Here is a 19,072-nt window from a genome sequence, read left to right on the forward strand (position 1 = left end):
ATATTAATTTCTCTAAAATATATTATCTGACTAATTATTATAATATATTCTAGATTGAGAGAGAAAAAACAAAAAAAAATCTAATTATTGTATTTTGGGCCGTATGTGTTAATAAGGGAGCCCAATCCCGGCCCAGCTCAGAAGCTGGAATTCAAAGGTGTGGTAGGCACGTGTGAAGCAACTTGCGGAAGGGGGTGGCCAGCTAGGAATTCTGATTCCCCTCGAGAGTGCCCGCATCAACCAGCAAGAAACGGGAGCGAAACCTGAAGAAAAAGGGAAGTATTTATATGAGACTCGCCTTTCTTCTTCCTTTCCAAATTAGTGTTCTTTGCCCATGGTTTGGGATGATTCTTACTCTCTAGCACTTAAGAGAAGGCGGTTTACCTACAACCACATCAACTCCATGGCTGACGAATCAGCTAAGGTCTTTTCTCCAATTCTTTCTCTACACCCACAAATTACCTTTCTCAATTCGCTTTCTTGCCTCTTTCTTCTCTCTCTCTCTTCCAGTCGCTTACACTTCGCTCTGATTGTAATAGCCCTATGCTTGATCCAGTAATTTGATATTGTTGATTGGGAATTCTGGGTATTCTTTAGATTCGTATTTTTGTCTTTCTATTCTACTAGCATCGTGTTTTTCTGTTCTTTTCCTTCTTTTTACTCTATGATTGTGGACATACTGGCCTTTCCCCCTTTCTTAAACTGGGTTTCCATTCTTTTTTTAAATGGAGGGTGAGGAGAAGGATCATGCTCGTGGTGCTTAAACGAATTATATTGATGAGAGTTTTATGGGTAACCTTCTTGGATTATTTGGTGTACACACTCATTGTCTGGTAATAAGCTATAATTTTGTTCTCATATATGGAGATCTCTGGTGTAAATCTGTAATGGTTCTGCAAACTTGGTCCATTTGAATGATATCTGCTGCTGTTGGTATAGAATGCTCACTATTTTTTATCCCCACCGGGGATTTTTGACGTTAGGCCAAGCTCCTGGGTGCGAAAGAAAAATTTGGGCGAGAGATCCGAGTGTTTGAAACATTGCCACCGTCTTCATCAAGTGATGAATTGCCCAACACTGGTACAAATTAATTTAAGCTTGCATCCTTGGATGGCTCTGGACATAGTTTACAGACAAATGGATTTTAGATCATCCTTGCAAGTATAACTCAATTCTATATGTGCCCTTATTCTTTTTAGGAGGAGAGACAGATGACTTTTATGAGTTTACAGCAGAAGACTACTACCGAGTATTAGCAAGCCGAAAGGATGGTAATTTGTGGTTATTTTCATTACTTCAGCAGTAGTAATTGAAGCGCACAATTTTCTTTTGGTTCCTAAGATTTGCTGCATACAATGCTTTGATGCTTGTCACTTTTTCCCTTGATATTGCTGGCATTATCATTTAGGAGGAGCATTTTTGGTAGGTAATAGACGATTTGAAACATGTTACTTCAACAATTTCTTAGTTGATCTATATTCTTATTTCGTTATCAGAAATCTAGCTGCATCTTATGTCACTTTTAACTCCAAAAATCCCAACGATTATTTGGGAAGATTGTATGAATGTGAGATCCCACGTCGGTTGGAAAGGGGAACAAAGCATTCCTTATAAGGGTTTGGAAACCTATCCCTAGTAGACGTGTTTTAAAACCTTGAGGGAAAGCCCAAAGAGGATAATATCTACTAGCGGTGGGCTTGGGCTTGGGCTTGGGCTGTTACAAATGATATCAAAGCCAGACATCGGGTGGTATGCCAGCGAAGACGTTGGGCCAACAAGGGGGGTGGATTGTGAGATCTCACATCGGTTGGAGAGGAGAATGAAACATTCCTTATAAGGGTGTAGAAACCTCTCCCTAGTAGACGTGTTTTAAAACCTTGAGGAGGAGCTCTTGAAGGGAAAGCCCAAAGAGAACAATATCTACTAGCGGTGGGCTTGAGTTGTTTCAATGAATATGGATACTTGACAAGTTGGCATCCTTTAGGAGTTTCATGCCTGCGCGCACACACATGCATGTAGGTGACACGTTGTTTCTGGTAACACATATATCTTTATAGAAATAGTAACGCACTATGTTTCCATCCCGGCAGAGAAATATTTAAAAACACGGAAAATCAGAGAGGCAGAAGAGGCAGCTCGCAAGTCGAGGATAACAAAGGTGCTACCAAGACTTTATAGCTAAACTTCTCCTCGATAACCTGTTGTTTTTTCTTACAGCATTGGTATGCTTAGCAGATTACAACTTCTAACCTGACCATCCTGCTGCAGGTTAGTGTTCGGGTTCGCTTTCCTGACAATCACACATTAGAGGCAACTTTCCATCCATCCGAAACAATGCAGGCCTTGGTTGATCTTCTTACCAAAGTAGTTGCTCAGCCAGAACTACCATTTTATATTTGTATGTCTAAAGAACTCAGATCAATCTGATATTCACCTATTTTCTGTTGTTTCTTTGAAGAGTTCTTAAGAGTTGATTCATCATTACCTAACATTGCAGATACCGCGCCTCCCAAGAAACAGATAAAAGATTTGACACAGGATTTTTATTCTGCTGGCTTTGTTCCTGGTGCAATTGTTTACTTTTCGTACGATCAACCTGAAGGTTTGGAATACAAAATTCACCCTGCTTATTTGAAGTTTTTGTGGCTTGACTAAGTACTGTATGCGCTTTAGTTTTCAAAACTGGATTTACTTATTCATATGGTATTCAACATATTTTGGCTCGACTGTGGTATTCAATATTATATCATCTTGGATTATTGAATTCTAATTCTTAGTCTGTCTATTTCTTGTACTTTTTATAGTTCGTTAGGAATCTTCCCTCACATTTTACTGGATGTGAGAAAACGGCCAGTGGATGATTCTAAACTTTTAAACGAAAACGTTCTATGTAATTCAGATACCTGTTCCAAATTAAGTTTGAATATGTATTAACTTATTCTTCATTTGTTTCATGTTTTCTATATGCGACATCCTGCTATATAGAGTTTCTTAGATATATATATATATGTGTTTATAGAGCTTCTTATATGATGGAGATCTAATGTTGATATCCATATCATGCATTTATTTTCTTTTTAGCTTATGATTTCAGACAAGTGTCTTCTTATCTCAACTCTTTATATACGGAAATGATATCATGATGAGGTCAAATGTGCATTTCTGGTTCTAATATCTTTTACTTGAGATTGCTTTGAACTGTGATGCAATGCAACTGGTTCTCAGAATTATTATGTTGAACACAGGCGAGGCAGTTGGTTCAGTGGCTTACCTTAATGAGGAGGCCATGTCTTTGAAAGGTATCGAAATCGCGAGCGAAGAAGACGAGCCTGTATTGGCTGTTGCGGAGCCTGAAACAGCACCCCCTCCCCCTGTTTCTGACCCTGTTGTCAAGGAAACCAAGCCTACTAATAAGAAAGCTGTCAAACCCAAGTGGCTGAAAATGTAAAGACTGCTGCTGCTGCTGCGTGGTGAAAACTGCTCATGAGTAAACTAGATTTTGTGTTCGTTGTGTTTGAACTTGTTAGTACCCTCTTATTTTTATGTTTAATGGTGATCATAGATTCTCTTCAACCTTCATTTTCTTTTTTTTTTCTTCTTGGTTCTATGCTTTTATGTTGCAAATGTTTCATATAGACAAACAAATATTTTAAATCTTACGAGATATTTGTGTGGATCAATCTAACGAAGATTTAAGTCGCTCTTTGTGAGATTCTACATCTGTTGGAGAGGGGAACGAAACATTTCTTAGGAGGGTGGGAAAACCTCTTTTGAGGAGATGTGTTTTATAAACCTTGAGGGGAAGCCTGAAAAGGAAAACCTTTTTATAAACCTTGAGGGGAAGCCTGAAAAGGAAAACCTAAAAAGAACAATATTTGCTAATGGTGGGCTTGGGTTGCTACAAATGGTATTAGAGCCAGACATCGGGTGATTTGTCAGTGCGGAGACTGGGCTCTGAAGGGGGGTGATTTGTCAGTGCGGAGACTGGGCTCTGAAGGGGGGTGATTTGTCAGGGGGGGTGATTTGTCAGTGCGGAGACTGGGCTCTGAAGGGGGGTGATTTGTCAGTGCGGAGACTGGGCTCTGAAGGGGGGTGATTTGTCAGTGGGGAGATTGGACTCTGAAGGGGGGTGATTTGTCAGTGCGGAGATTGGGCTCTGAAGGGGGGTGATTTGTCAGTGCGGAGACTGGACTCTGAAGGGGGGTGATTTGTCAAGTGCGGAGACTGGGCTCTGAAGGGGTTGGGCTCTGAAGGGGTGGATATAAGACAGTGTGCTAGCAAGGATGTTGGGATCAAAGGAGGGGTGGAATAAGGGGTCCCACATCGATTAGAGAAGGAACGAGTTTCGCTTGGGAATCGAAGAGGGAATTTCTTACAAATGTTTAGAAAACATTTTAAAAGCCTTTAGGAAGAGACGTGTTTTAAAAATCAAGATAATATCTACTAGTCTTAAACCTCTCGAGCACAGGTTTAGGTTCGGCCAACAATTTGTACTTGAATTCCCTTTGTGAAAGCCCTTGATTGCCAAGTTTCCATATTTCTTTTTTAATTTAATTTTTTTAATTAAAATGTATAAGAAATTTGGAATTTTATTTCAACCCAAAATAAAGTTACTCATCCATTAAAAAAAAAAAAAAGAAAGAAAAAAGTGTCACTTTTAGTAGCAAATTAGAATAGACATATTTTAAAAGTAAATTGATTAAAATTTTAAGCACCTAAAATAGTATTTAAATTTAAAATAAATATTAGTAATAAAAACTTAAAATTATATATATATATATATATAAATGACCACCACCAATTCATCGAAAAATCCGCCCCCATTTCCATTTTTCCATATTCTTTTTTTGTTTCACTCCCTATATAAACAACCTTTCTTCCTTACACTTAGCTCATACACTGCTCTTTCAGCCTTTTGCATTCTCCGATCTCCTTTACTTTTTGATCTGTTTTTTTCTCCTTCGCCAGTCTGAATCATGGGCAAAGTTAAGATTGGAATCAATGGTATTCATTTCTATTCTATTTTATGTTTTTTTTTTCTTGGTTTCCGATTCTGAGTTTTCTGGATCTCGATCTAATATTTACTGCTGTTTCCTTATAATCAAAGGATTTGGAAGAATCGGTCGTCTTGTTGCTAGAGTTGCCTTGCAGAGTGATGATATCGAACTCGTTGCTGTTAATGATCCGTTCATTACCACTGATTACATGGTAAACTTATGGATCTTCTGATGTACTTACGGATCTTCTGATGTATATGTTCTTCTACATCTCTGTATATGTTTTTATAGTTTAGATCTGATGTAATTAGTCATTTTCGTTAGTTCTTGACGTCGGATTTACAAAATGTCTCTAGTTGATGTAGATGTTTTGGTTACGTTTCTTTTGTCTTTAGCTTTCTTATCATTTAGATCGACTTATTGTTGCGGGTTTGAGAATGTTGGTTTCATTTAGCTTTCTTATCATTTAGATCGACTTACTGTCGCGGGTTTGAGAGTGTTGGTTTCATTTAGCTTTCTTATCATTTAGATTGACTTATTGTTGCGGGTTTGAGAATGTTGGGCCTTTATGGTCTTCGAAATGTAATTTTACCGTTGTCTACGACAGACCTACATGTTCAAGTATGATAGTGTACACGGGCAGTGGAAGCACCATGATATCAAGGTTAAAGACAGCAATACTCTTCTCTTTGGGGAGAAAGCGGTCACCGTTTTCGGTACTAGGTATTTTCATGTTCCTTCGTCTTTGAAAAAGAATTTTCTTTGACTATATCATTTTTGATCGGACAATTGAGTTTATCATTTGACTTGCTCGTTCATTAGGAACCCGGAGGAGATCCCATGGGGGAAGGTTGAAGCTGAATATGTTGTTGAATCCACTGGAGTTTTCACTGACAAGGACAAGGCTGCTGCTCATTTGAAGGTTTGTTACAAATATCCAATAGACACATTCATGATCATTTATGTCATTATAATGTTTTCTTTAATACTGGTTGATGTAAGCTCTACTTATTTTGGACATTCTTGTTTAGTCTATGTTCGTTCATTAATACATTATTTTCATAAGGGACACTAAATTATTATCTAGTTTTATTTAATTGAATTCACTTGGTTTCCTTTGGTTAGTTGTAACCTAAATCGGTTCTCTGATCTTTTTACAGGGTGGTGCAAAGAAGGTTATCATCTCCGCACCAAGCAAGGACGCCCCGATGTTTGTTGTTGGTGTTAATGAGAAGGAGTACAAGCCAGAGCTCGACATTGTATCCAATGCCAGCTGTACTACCAACTGTCTTGCTCCATTGGCGAAGGTAGATTATTTTCCTTAGATAGAGGCTGTCTAATTCATTTAGAAGGAAATTAGAAGGTGACATTTGCAGGAGTTAATCTAGCTTTCTGTATTAGGTGATCAATGATAGATTCGGTATTGTTGAGGGTCTCATGACGACTGTCCATTCCATCACTGGTATGTCCTTTCCTGTACCAAACATCCTTATTAAATGTTAAACTGTGTTGTTCAGCAGTTGCTTATCGTTTCACCCATGCAGCAACCCAGAAGACTGTTGATGGACCATCAATGAAGGACTGGAGAGGTGGAAGAGCCGCTTCCTTCAACATCATTCCCAGCAGCACTGGTGCAGCTAAGGTATTTTTTTTCTGGATTTACACATACACTTGCTATTTAATTAGAATAACAAATGATGTCATGACTAATGGGCTTTGGGTTGTTGCGATAACATTGATTATATACTAATTCTGATGTGTTTTTTCATGTATTCAATAACTCGACTAATATCATTGGTTTTTATTCAAATGTGTAGGCCGTTGGTAAGGTGCTGCCCGCTCTAAATGGAAAGTTGACAGGAATGGCTTTCCGTGTTCCCACTGTTGATGTCTCAGTTGTCGACCTTACTGTTAGGCTTGAGAAGAAGGCCACTTACGACGAGATCAAGGCTGCCATCAAGTAAGAATCAGCGAATCTGTAACCCTGCCCTAGTAACCTAAAAAATAGTCCAAACAAACATGAATGTCCATAGAATGCAAGGTTTTCACATTGTACTTGGATATTCCAATGAAGAAGAATGTCTGCTTCATTCATGCTTAAAGGGATTTTTTTTTTCATTTGTATATCAGGGAAGAATCCGAGGGCAAGCTGAAGGGAATTCTTGGGTACACAGAAGATGATGTTGTTTCAACAGACTTTGTTGGTGACAGCAGGTCAGTAGAGTAAACAAAAATGTATGATCGTGCTTACGCAGATATGAACTTGGTTTTTATCATTTACTATTGTTGTGTCACAGGTCAAGCATTTTTGATGCCAAGGCTGGCATTGCCTTGAACGACAACTTTGTGAAACTCGTCACTTGGTATGATAACGAATGGGGATACAGGTAAGAAACCTCTGATTCTTTGCTTTATGTGTCGTCGACTGGTGAATTTGCAGAACAAATGACGAGTTCGCCGTGTTTCTTTCCTATGCAGTTCACGTGTTGTTGACCTGATCCGTCACATTAGCACTCAGAAGTAAGGAGTTTCTCTAAAGATGCTGCGTTGGAGCGTTTGGATTTTTGGATTTTCTCAGTTGTTAGGCCCTGTCATTCAGAACAGGGGAGGAATTTTAATTTTGAATAACTGGGGGTCTAGGAGTTTTGATGACACGTTTGTTGGAACCTTGTGTTTTGTACCCTCTCCCATCTTATTTCGGAGAAGAATTTGAAACCCTCTTCTTTTTCCCTTGAAATGATAAGTTGGTACTTTTTTTCTTACCTATCAAACGGTTAATTGCTTTCATAGTTTGCTGGCGTGTTGTGGTATCTCATATTAAATCTGCTCCCTATTCTCACGAGCACACAACAATGATAACAATGGCAGCCCACTAGGATCATAAGATTACTCAAACCCACAAACCACAACCGAAGCAAGCAAAAAATGGAGGATAAGCCATGGGAACACTTACTTGTATCAAAATTGAGCTAACACAAAAGTATTGAAGCACAAAAGAAGATAGATCTTAACCTTGGCAAGAGGCCGAGGTTGAGACTAGGTTTGGTTGGCCACAAGTCAAGTCATGTGTGCTCGGCTGTTGTGATAATTTGGTCTGATAAAGTAAACAAAAGCTCTGAAACGTGTCAATTATATAGTTTCTTCTATTTTTGTCCCATTTTCTTTGGTTATAAGTGGTTAGTTACAAGTGCTTGTTTTTAAAATAATTATTTATTTATTTAAATTTAATTTTAATTTAATCTTTTATTGGTTGTACATTTAACAATATGGGCCTACCATAACATCAAGCCCGTTCATATTGGTCAAGTCCAGCGCAGAAATGAGTTTTCCTCCACAGCTCATAAACCCTAAACCTCTACCTTGAAGTTCAACCCTTTTTTCTCTGCACCTCTCAGCTTTCCATTTCTTCACAATGGGTAGCAGCCAAGCCGCCGTGTCTTTTCTCACCAATATTGCTCGTGCTGCTTTCGGTCTCGGCGCTGCTGCATCGGCTCTCAGTGCCTCGCTTTACACCGTCGACGGTGGTGAAAGGGCAGTCCTCTTTGATCGCTTCCGGGGTGTAATCGACGACACTGTCGGTGAAGGAACACACTTCTTGATTCCATGGCTGCAAAAGCCCTTTGTATTTGATATTCGTACCAGACCTCACACTTTCTCGTCTATTTCCGGTACCAAAGATCTTCAGATGGTAAATCTGACCCTACGTGTTCTCTCTCGCCCTGAGATTTCTCGCCTTCCCGATATTTTCAAAACCCTAGGTCTAGAGTACGACGAGAAGGTCCTCCCTTCTATTGGAAATGAGGTTCTGAAGGCCGTCGTCGCTCAATTCAACGCCGATCAGCTTTTGACGGAGCGGCCTCACGTTTCTGCTCTTGTGCGTGAGAGCTTGATTCGACGGGCTAAGGACTTCAACATTGTGCTGGATGACGTTGCCATCACTCATCTGTCCTATAGCCCGGAGTTCTCTAAGGCGGTGGAGCAAAAGCAGGTAGCGCAGCAAGAGGCTGAGCGGTCAAAATTTGTTGTAGCGAAAGCCGAACAGGAAAGAAGGGCCGCGATTATCAGGGCTGAGGGTGAGAGCGAGTCAGCTAAGTTGATTTCTGATGCTACGTCGGCCGCTGGTATGGGTTTGATTGAGCTCAGGAGAATTGAAGCATCAAGGGAGATCGCATCCACCCTCGCCAAGTCGCCAAATGTGGCATACCTGCCCGGTGGTCAGAACATGATGTTGGCTCTGAACCCGTCTCGTTGAACGAATTGGTAATGAACTTCCCTGACCTTTTTTTTTTTTTTTTTTTTTTTTTGTTGTTGTCATAAATCGATGTTTCTGTTGTTGCTTTGTTCTAGAATGGAATGGTTTTCACTTCTTGAAACTATGGTTGAACTTGTCACTCGGCATTCTTTTAGTTTTACAATTCAATGTTGCCACTGTTCTCTGGATCTGTCAAAATGTGGTTTCATTATTGGTGGGACTGATCTAGTGGATAACTCATGTATGGAATCACAACGGCAAAAATTTGCAAAAAAAATAATGAAATATGGAGAGTTTAGCTTGTACGTCCATGAAATGACATCTTAGTTATGTTGCAAATTGAATCAGTGAAAGTCCCTGTTTGTTTTTTCTATGACTGTCTCTGTTCTTATTCTAGTTTATTGTTAAGCAGCTGCTTGCCATTATATAGTTCATCAAATAGCCATCAGTTGATAGAGCCTACAAAATAACTAGGATGCACTGTATTTGTGTTGTAAATGAACACTCAAGTTTCAGTCCCTAGCACACGTACTACCTAACACTATTCATGGGCAGAAAATGGTCACATTTCTGGGATGGTTTAGGGAGGAATTAGAACATATTTGTCAAAAGTGAACTGTGAAGTTTAAATGGTTAGTAGCTGCAGATCAATACTTGGCAGTAAAAAAAATCGAGTGGGGATTTTAGAGCGATCAGGTGACTAATGATGGTCATGAAATTTTGATAGAATGATGCTCATGTCTGATAGCATGCCGATGTACTTGATAGAATAATATACTCATGCCTTGTGACTGTTAATATACCTCTCGTGCCTTATAGCTCTGTTAATATGCCTCAAAATTTGATAGAGTATCACTTTCCTCTTGGATTCATCATCCATATATGTTGATGATATATTCATATCTCATCAGTTTGTTGCATTTGGTGCTATTCCATGACAAGGGGGGAAAAGGGATTTGGATATTTATGAATGTTTTGGTGTTGGATTTGAGTTGATGTTTCTTGGCATCTTTATCTGTTTGACTTCAGCAACAAAGAAAGGAAAGATCATGAGTTGCAATTATTTGATACCCAATACAAACACAATGCTACCAATTGGTTCTAAAGTTGGTCCTTTTTGCCTTCCAACCACTATGCTAACACCTCCTTTTTCATTTGGAAGATTCGAACTTTGACTTAGTATATAAACTCATTCAATAACTATTTCTTTATTTTATAATCTATAATTTAAAAACCATTTTTAATTCTAGAAAATTCAATAGACAATGACTAATTCCAAGTAGAAAGACAAAATTAAAAATGATTAGTATGCAGTTTTATTATTTAGAAATAGAAGACCAAAAAATAAAAAAGATATTTTATTAAATTTAATAGTGGGGTTGAACTATAGTTAGCTCACACAATTATTTTAAAATGTACTTGAGGTGTCATTCCATGTTTGGTTTTAAAATGCACGTGTCCACCACATTATATGCCATACAAGCATGGATCAAGTTTTTTTTTTGAGTCGAAGTCAAATTTAACTCTCGATACTTTAGAGATTTATTTCAATAATTTCAAAATAATTTCTATAAATTAATTAGTTGATATCATGGTATTAATAATCAAAATTTTGTACATTAATTATGGAGACTTGGTGAAAATATTCCATACTTATGTTTCTTTTCATTATTAAGAAACTAATTACAAAACAAATACTAAAAAAAAGTTAAATAATGAATTAGTTTCTAAATTTAGAGGCACAACTTGAATTGGGCAATTAAACTATGAAAGCAAATAAAGAGAGATGTGGTGGTGCATTATTGGTTTTAAAGGAAGCAAGGAAACAAGGAGGCAAGTAGGCAGGTGGTGAGGCCATTGGCTTTGATTAAAAAGGTCCATGCTTTCTAACTTACAAAGCTGCTTGCTAACATGTCCCATTCTTTTGAGTTACGTATCTTTAACTAATTGGATTATATATGATCACTCTTTTATACTCTCAATCTTGTGCTTATCATATCTTCGTTAAATGCTCGATATCTTATCCTATCCAAAATATTCATTATATTAAAGATTTTAATGATTCGAAAAAAAAAAAAAAAAATTATGAATATGGAAAATAAAATTAAATGGTGAGAAGAAAAAAAAAACAACAAATGAGATAGAAGAGAGTGGGGATTGGAATTATGTGGCTGTCTTCTTCTATTGTTTGTATAAAACCTAATTATCTTCATCCGTTCTTGGTTGGCTCTCAATTTTCTTCTTAATAAAAATGCATTTACCACAATATTTATATTATATATTTCAATTCTCTTAATTATGGGGAGACCAAAATTTAGTCTGCTAACATCACAGCTTATCTTGAAATTTATTCAACAAAATAAATATTTTAAAATGCGTCGGCTTCAACTAAGAACCAAAAAAAAAAAAAAAAAAAAAAAAAAAAAAAAAAGAAAAGAATTCAGCGTTATTCTCCGCCATGGAAACTCCAAAAATCAGTTAAAGAAGAAGGAACCGATGCTTCGTTTTGCTTCTTCGATACCTCTGACGACCTTAATGTCAATTCTTTAGAGAACAAGGACTGATTGATTCCTTTTTCCTGAATTCAGAGCTTTTCCTGTTCCCATTAATGGCTGCTTCACTCCCTTTCTCCCTTTCCTTCTCCCATGCCTTCTCCTTCACCTTCCTCAACTCTTTATCCTCTTTCCTCTTTCTCTTTTGCTGATTGCTTCATAATTTAATCGTAATTTTGTTTTTATTCACTACCATTTCCAAATTCTCGCTTCTTTTCCCTTTTCTGTTTATTTGCTTCTTCATGCCTCCCACGTATTTCCCTCTCCGCTGGGAGAGCACTGGCGACCAGTGGTGGTACGCTTCTCCGATCGATTGGGCTGCTGCTAATGGCCACTACGATTTGGTTCGGCAGCTTCTTCGAATCGATGGTAACCATCTCATCAAACTTACATCTCTCCGTCGGATTCGTCGTCTCGAGATGGTTTGGGACGACGAAGAACAGTTTCACGATGTCGCAAAATGCCGCTCTGATGTTTCTCGAAAACTACTAATGGAGTCCGAATCGAAACAGGGGAAAAACTCTTTAATCCGGGCTGGTTACGGCGGATGGCTGATTTACACTGCCGCTTCCGCTGGCGATTTGGTGTTCGTTCAAGAACTTCTCGCCAGAAATCCTTTGCTTGTTTTCGGAGAAGGGGAATATGGGGTCACTGATATTCTCTACGCCGCCGCCCGAAGTAAGAACTCTGAGGTATTTCGAATTCTGTATGATTTTGCTGTCTCGCCGAGATTCTCGACGAGGAGAGAAGGAGGTTTGGAGGAGCACATAAGAGAGATTCCAGCGGGTTACAAATGGGAAATGATGAACAGGGGTGTTCATGCCGCTGCTAGAGGAAGTAACTTGAAGATTTTGAAGGACCTTCTTGCGGATTGCTCCGACGTGTTGGCTTGCAGAGATGCCCAAGGTTCCACCATTTTACATGCAGCTGCTGGAAGAGGACAAGTTGAGGTGACTCTATATCATAATTGCTGTCGTTTTCTTGCTTTCTTAATCATTGTTCATGCTCTGTCTGATGTTTGTTTTCTATCCATGGATGAATCCTTGTTTCTTGTGATTATTGTGTTAGATCCCTGTAATTCTCACAATGTTCCATTTTGGTGTTTAGCTCCCTATGTTCTTGAATCTTTACCAATTTGATCATAGGATCATATCTCAACTAGTTAATGTGTTCTATTTTGGTGTTTAGCTCCCTATGTTCTTGAATCTTTACCAATTTGATCATATGATCATATTTCAACTAGTTAATGGATGAACGAATAGCTAAATATCTATCTTTGGATCATATCTCAACTAGTTAATAGATGAACGAAGATAATGTGAGGACTGAGAGTTTTTAATTAATGCAGGTGGTTGAATACCTTGTTCAAACATTCCCTATCATCAATTCCGTGGATCATCAGGGAAATACAGCATTGCATATAGCTGCTTCTAGGGGACAACTGGCTGCAGTTGAAGCTCTTATTGCTGCGTCTCCCTCATCCATCCCTTTAAGAAACAACGCGGGTGAAACCTTCTTGCATAAAGCCATATCTGGATTCCAAACTCCTGCTTTTCGTCGACTCGACCGACAAATCGATCTTCTGAAGAATGTGATTTGTGGTAAAGTTGTTAACATGGGTGACATTATCAATGCTAGAAACAATGATGGAAGGACTGCTCTTCACATGGCTGCCATTGGGAATGTCCACTCTGATCTTGTTCAGCTTTTGATGACTGCTCGGTCGATTGATTTGAACGTTCGAGACTTCGATGGCATGACGCCGCTTGATTATCTTAAGCAAAATACACATTCTGCATCAGCAGACATGTTAATAAGACAGCTGATTTCCGCTGGAGGAATCTTTGGTTGTCATGACTACAATATCAGAAAGGCCATAGCCTCACAATTGAAGCTGCAGGGAATTGGAAGCAGTCCTGGGACATCGTTTCGAGTTTCGGACAATGAAATATTGTTGTATACTGGCATTGAGCATGCTTCAGATATCATACCTGATCATGGCAGTGCAGGAATGAGCTCATCTTCGGTCGAGTTGAGTCCATACGATTCGACCAACGAGAACCGAAACTGGTCGAATCAAAACTCGTCATCAACTGTTAAGAAATCTGGTTCTGTAAACTCTGCAGCGCAGCGATTGAAAAGTGTGTTTCATTGGCCTCGAATCAAAGATAAGAAGAAAAAAGAGAGTGCTAAGAAGCAAACTGATGAAGGGTTCGTTGAAGAATCACACAAGAAATACAGCAGTTCAGATGAAACTCTAACCCCTTTGAGGCAAAGGTTCTCCAAGCCATTGGCTCTTCCCAACAACAAGCGGACACTTTCAGTGAGGAGCAATCAATCAAGCCCATCTACTAAGAAGAAACACGCCACTGGTCTAATGCGTGGTGTCACTCAGGGCATGCCACACATAGCCATTCCCGCCACTCCCCATCGATCCCGCTCGAGCTCGTTTTCAAAATCATCGCTTTCTTCACCAAATTCAGCAGATAAACAGAAAGGCATTTGTTTTGACAGTGATGGTGCAGGGCCTTCTTCTTCTTCAAACCAAGCCATCGACAGCAAAACACGGAATAATCTCGGGAAACAAAGCTCGGTCGATAGGAAGTTGAGGAGCCAGTATTTCTGTTTTGGTGCAGGAAGCCTAATTGGGAGAACAACAGTTAGCAAGCAGCAGCAGCAGAGTCAGAGTTACAAGCTTCCAGTGGTTTCAGTGTCGTAGGCATGAAGAAGAGGGACGACGAGCAACATCGTCGTAACGACATAACGTAGCAGAAGAGTAAGCTGATTAGCCAGTGGCAGGCTGTCTGAGGTATGTTTCTGTAAATTGGAACAAACTTTAACTGAAGTAGCCATGTGAATATGTTATAGTTTGGAAGCTTGATTTGTTTGTGAGAGCTGTGATGATGTTAAGATAATAGATGAAGGGCGATGTACAATTATAAGCTAGTGGTTTGGATTATATGATTTCAATAATTGAGAGAGAGTTGGCTTGTTCAAGTAACATGCGAGTCACAGCTGCAGAAAACATGTGATTCAGGGCCTTCTCTTTATAAACAATTTTGTATATTTTGACCTTCTCATTTATTGTATGATTAGACTTAAAATAACAAAGGGGAGAGAAGGTGTACAATGACGAGCTTAGTCTCATAGTCACGTTACTAATCATGCTTGTCTAGAACATGTTGTTTATGATCACATATTCACGTCATGTCAAACCTTTTATTTACGTTAATGTTATATTGTTTACTATCGTATTTTTTATTTGTATGACTGTTCGACAAAATTACGTCATCAGATATGGATCGCCTCAAAATGTACGATAGGGGACCAAGTAGTCATCAAACTTCCGACCAAGTATTGTTATCTCTCTTACTCACATGTTTTTGTTTAATTTCAACTTGTTCTCAATGATTTTCGTGGACCGCATTTTCTTTAGAAACGTGGCTTGAGGCTCGACCACACGTTAGAATTGACGGTAGATTCAATAGACGTTGTTGTACTAATGAGCTTAAAGAAGAGGAGTGAAGATTATAAAATTTGAGTGTTTGTTTGTTTTGATATGTGATGATCTCATTTTTGACAGATTCAAGAAGTTTTGTAGGCAATAATATTTTAATAGGTCTTGGGTGAATTGGAAACAAGCCTGTGATTTAAAATGGACAACGGGTGTTAGGCTCAAAGAATTTTTTATTTTTTATATATATATATATATAAAAAAAAAAAAAGGAAGTCAAACAAAAAAGATGGGTTATTTATTTGTATTTTTGGATTCAGATGGAAAGGTAGAAGAGAGAATCAATTGGCAGAAGAACTGGTGGGTTTGTGTGTTGAGAAAAGAGTGATGGGAACTCAAGAAGCTCCTGAATTTCAACCTCCCTCTCAGGACTCTAAACATGCTTCTCTTGTAAGTTCTTCTTCTTCCTCCTCCTCCTCCTGTATCACTATCAACTTATCTCAATATCTTCTTCTTCTTTAGAATTAATTCCCAGAGTTTTATCAAATTACAGAGATTATTGGTGAGATTTTGTTAAATTATCGAGACTAAATTTTAATTTTTTTTTTTCTTTTTTTCTAAAGGGTAAAAAGAATTTTACTTTATTGTTTGTTTGTTTCTCTATGTTATATTAATTATTTTTTTTCATTATTTAAAATTACTAGATCTTTTAATATTAAGGTTAAATCGTAAATTTGAGTAAAAAAAATTAATATATATTGAAAGTTAGAAATCCGTTTAAAATTGTAATTTTATATAATATTTAAAATCATAAAAATCTTGTAAATATAAACATAAATTAAAATTAAAATAAAAGACCTAAAACGTCACTTTTATAAAATAAATAAATAAATAAATAAATAAACAAAGCGTTGTCTTATTTAGTAGAAAAGTAGCATTAAGTCGCTTTCTATATTTTGGTTAAATAATTTATGTTCATTCATAATTCAACCCCAATTAAATAAACAAAATAAAATATTCATTGTTTTATTTATTTATTTATTTATTTATTTATTTATTATTTACGTAATTTAAAATGAACACTTGACGCCAAATAAATAAGGTTGAAGTACTTCATCGTTAAAATCGACCACTAATTATTTTTTATTTGTATTATTATTATTATTTTTTTTTTTTAAGAAAATTTAAGTCTTTTCCGTTCTTATCTAATGCATTGACTATATAGCAAATTCCTAATAATTTATTTTATTATTTCTATGATAATATTAAAATAAATACGATTTTTAAATTTAATCTTAGATGGACGAGAAACTGAAGAAAGAGAAGGCGATAGAGGAGTGGCTTCCAATCACATCGTCGAGGAACGCCAAATGGTGGTACTCCGCCTTCCACAACGTGACCGCCATGGTCGGTGCCGGCGTCCTCAGCCTCCCCTCCGCCATGGCTTCACTTGGGTGGGGCCCCGGCGTGACGGTGCTGGTCATCTCATGGGTGGTGACTCTGTACACGCTGTGGCAAATGGTGGAAATGCACGAGATGGTTCCAGGGAGGCGGTTCGACAGGTACCACGAGCTGGGGCAGCACGCGTTCGGCGAGAAGCTGGGGCTTTACATTGTGGTGCCGCAGCAGCTTGTGGTGGAGGTGGGCGTCAACATCGTTTATATGGTCACTGGTGGCCAATCCTTGAAGAAATTCTACGACACGGTCTGCCCTTCTTGCACCAAAATCAAACAGACTTATTTCATTATCATCTTTGCTTCTGCCCACTTTGTCCTCTCTCACCTTCCCAATTTCAACTCCATTTCTGCCGTCTCTCTCGCCGCTGCCGTCATGTCCTTGAGGTAATCTAAATCACTCTTGTCGTCACTAAGGAGTCAGACATTGACTAATTTAGAAAATGGTCATGGCCAGGTCTTTTGGGTAAACTCAAAAACAAAGTCACCATAGCTTAGACTCAAAGTTGACAATATCGTATCATTGTGTAGATTTGTGATTTCTAACATAGTAGCAGAGTTATGTCTTTAATTTAGTCATGTCAATAGAATCCTCAAATATCGAACAAAGAAGTTAAGACCGTGTAGTCAAAAGCGACTCAGGTGTCGAACAAAATGTGTACTTTGTTCGAGGGCTCCAGAGATGGAGTCAAGCCTATAGGAGATTGTTTGAGGGCTTGATAAGCCTCGGGGAGGCTGTAGAGGATTATTGGGAGTGAGTCCACATTGGCTAATTTAGGGAATGATCATGGGTTTATAAGCGAGGAATACTATCTCCATTGGTACGAGGTCCTGGGGAAGTCCAAAGCAAAGTCATGAGAGCTAATGCTCAAAGTGGACAATATCATACCATTGTGGAGAGTCGTGATTTCTAACAAAGGCTCTATAATGTACTTTATTCGAGGGGAAGATCGTTGAGGATTGTTGGGAGTCCCACATTGACTAATTTAGCAAATGATCATGGATTTTGAGTAAGTCGAGTGCAAAGTCCGAGCTTATACTTAAAAGTGCAAAGTCAGTTTATATTTAAAATGGATAATATTATACTCTAATGGTCGCGAGGGTGTGTATGCAGTTACTCGACCATAGCATGGGCGGCGTCAGTGCACAAGGGGGTGCAAGACGACGTGCAATACGGCTACAAAGCCCACTCAACCTCGGGCACAGTGTTCAACTTCTTCACAGCGCTGGGAGACGTAGCCTTCGCGTACGCAGGCCACAACGTGGTGCTTGAGATTCAAGCCACAATCCCTTCCACTCCTGACAAGCCCTCCAAAGGCCCCATGTGGAAAGGCGTGGTTGTGGCCTACATTGTGGTCGCCCTCTGCTACTTCCCCGTAGCCCTCATAGGCTATTGGATGTTCGGCAACGCTGTCAAAGACAACATTCTTCTTTCCCTCGAGAGGCCCGCTTGGCTGATTGCCACCGCCAACATGTTCGTGGTGGTCCATGTCATTGGGAGTTACCAGATTTACGCGATGCCCGTGTTTGACATGATCGAGACCGTGTTAGTCAAGAAACTAAACTTCAAGCCCTCTTTCCTTCTTCGCTTCGTCTCCCGCAATATATACGTTGGTGAGTCTTCGCTATTTGGGTTTATACATCGTATATTGATGTGGGTGTCAACCAAAATTTGTTTTTGTTGGTAGGATTGACGATGTTCATAGCCATTACCTTCCCCTTCTTTGGTGGGCTGCTAGGCTTCTTTGGTGGCTTTGTTTTTGCCCCGACCACATACTTCGTAAGCTACAACAATCTTGTCCCCACCCTTTTCAAATAATCACATACTTCATGTGTTTTGATCCTTCTTCTTGTCCTTCAATTTCCAGCTGCCTTGCATCATGTGGCTCGCCATTTACAAACCAAGGAAATATAGCCTCTCTTGGTGGGCTAACTGGGTATGTTCTTAAAGAGTCCAACGGCTCAAGCCATAACTACCAGATAGTGTCTTCTTTAAACTTTCTCTTTCATGCTTTCCTCAAGGTTTTTAGAAAGCATCCCAACATCTCATGATTATTTATTTATTTTTATTTTTTTTTTCCTTTAGGTGTCCATAATTCTTGGAGTGCTTTTGATGATCGTAGCACCCATTGGTGGATTGAGAACAATTATATTGCAAGCCAAGGATTACAAGTTTTACTCTTAAACATGCATGGCCAAGGCTAATCTCATAATTGTATGCGTTCCTTCAATAATTATTATAAGCTATTTTCCTCTTAGAATCTATTTACATGCCAATGCCCAAGCTTAAACAAACAAGTTGTATGGTTATTTGACTTACTAATGTCTCTCTTCTACGATGTTTCCCTCCCGTCTTCAGCATC

At 38.7% G+C, this 19,072-nt stretch overlaps 4 protein-coding genes and 1 pseudogene across 4 annotated transcripts; all 5 read left to right on the forward strand.

Moving 5' to 3' along the window:
- Positions 1-205: 205 nt before the first annotated feature.
- PUX1 (plant UBX domain-containing protein 1) lies at positions 206-3,680 on the forward strand. Its single transcript, XM_023657805.2, has 7 exons — positions 206-424; positions 984-1,080; positions 1,200-1,271; positions 2,091-2,158; positions 2,269-2,398; positions 2,498-2,602; positions 3,246-3,680. The coding sequence occupies exons 1-7, from the start codon at positions 335-337 to the stop codon at positions 3,446-3,448; spliced, it is 765 nt and encodes a 254-aa protein (XP_023513573.1). The 5' UTR covers positions 206-334; the 3' UTR covers positions 3,449-3,680.
- A 1,132-nt stretch (positions 3,681-4,812) lies between these two features.
- On the forward strand, positions 4,813-7,759 carry LOC111811116 (glyceraldehyde-3-phosphate dehydrogenase 2, cytosolic). The gene is made up of 11 exons (XM_023697856.2): positions 4,813-5,004; positions 5,108-5,208; positions 5,605-5,720; positions 5,820-5,919; positions 6,158-6,304; positions 6,399-6,459; positions 6,542-6,639; positions 6,815-6,957; positions 7,128-7,211; positions 7,295-7,384; positions 7,476-7,759. The coding sequence occupies exons 1-11, from the start codon at positions 4,977-4,979 to the stop codon at positions 7,519-7,521; spliced, it is 1,014 nt and encodes a 337-aa protein (XP_023553624.1). The 5' UTR covers positions 4,813-4,976; the 3' UTR covers positions 7,522-7,759.
- Positions 7,760-8,308: 549 nt separating this feature from the next.
- On the forward strand, positions 8,309-9,554 carry LOC111792894 (prohibitin-3, mitochondrial pseudogene; annotated as a pseudogene).
- Positions 9,555-11,687: 2,133 nt separating this feature from the next.
- Positions 11,688-14,802, forward strand: LOC111805135 (uncharacterized). Its single transcript, XM_087127485.1, has 2 exons — positions 11,688-12,751; positions 13,150-14,802. Exons 1-2 carry the CDS (start codon positions 12,044-12,046, stop codon positions 14,518-14,520), a joined length of 2,079 nt encoding a protein of 692 aa, XP_086983611.1. The 5' UTR covers positions 11,688-12,043; the 3' UTR covers positions 14,521-14,802.
- Positions 14,803-15,042: 240 nt separating this feature from the next.
- On the forward strand, positions 15,043-19,049 carry LOC111807627 (lysine histidine transporter 1). Its single transcript, XM_087127488.1, has 7 exons — positions 15,043-15,155; positions 15,576-15,705; positions 16,555-17,096; positions 17,824-18,323; positions 18,398-18,489; positions 18,578-18,646; positions 18,796-19,049. Exons 2-7 carry the CDS (start codon positions 15,643-15,645, stop codon positions 18,892-18,894), a joined length of 1,365 nt encoding a protein of 454 aa, XP_086983614.1. The 5' UTR covers positions 15,043-15,155; positions 15,576-15,642; the 3' UTR covers positions 18,895-19,049.
- The last annotated feature ends 23 nt before the right edge of the window (positions 19,050-19,072 follow it).

This window comes from Cucurbita pepo, chromosome 1, assembly GCF_057944985.1.
Source record: "Cucurbita pepo subsp. pepo isolate OVF chromosome 1, ASM5794498v1, whole genome shotgun sequence".
NCBI lineage: Eukaryota > Viridiplantae > Streptophyta > Magnoliopsida > Cucurbitales > Cucurbitaceae > Cucurbita > Cucurbita pepo.

Coding starts and splice junctions, on each gene's coding strand:
- PUX1 (XM_023657805.2), top strand. CDS start 335: ATGGTTTGGGATGATTCTTACTCTCTAGCACTTAAGAGAAGGCGGTTT. Junction 425..983: donor TGGCTGACGAATCAGCTAAG/GTCTTTTCTCCA, acceptor TTTTGACGTTAG/GCCAAGCTCCTGGGTGCGAA. Junction 1,272..2,090: donor ATTAGCAAGCCGAAAGGATG/GTAATTTGTGGT, acceptor CCATCCCGGCAG/AGAAATATTTAAAAACACGG.
- LOC111811116 (XM_023697856.2), top strand. CDS start 4,977: ATGGGCAAAGTTAAGATTGGAATCAATG. Junction 5,721..5,819: donor GTCACCGTTTTCGGTACTAG/GTATTTTCATGT, acceptor CTCGTTCATTAG/GAACCCGGAGGAGATCCCAT. Junction 7,212..7,294: donor GACTTTGTTGGTGACAGCAG/GTCAGTAGAGTA, acceptor GTTGTGTCACAG/GTCAAGCATTTTTGATGCCA.
- LOC111805135 (XM_087127485.1), top strand. CDS start 12,044: ATGCCTCCCACGTATTTCCCTCTCCGCTGGGAGAGCACTGGCGACCAG. Junction 12,752..13,149: donor CTGGAAGAGGACAAGTTGAG/GTGACTCTATAT, acceptor TAATTAATGCAG/GTGGTTGAATACCTTGTTCA.
- LOC111807627 (XM_087127488.1), top strand. CDS start 15,643: ATGGGAACTCAAGAAGCTCCTGAATTTCAACCTCCCTCTCAGGACTCT. Junction 18,324..18,397: donor CTCCCGCAATATATACGTTG/GTGAGTCTTCGC, acceptor TTTTGTTGGTAG/GATTGACGATGTTCATAGCC. Junction 18,490..18,577: donor TTGCCCCGACCACATACTTC/GTAAGCTACAAC, acceptor TTCAATTTCCAG/CTGCCTTGCATCATGTGGCT.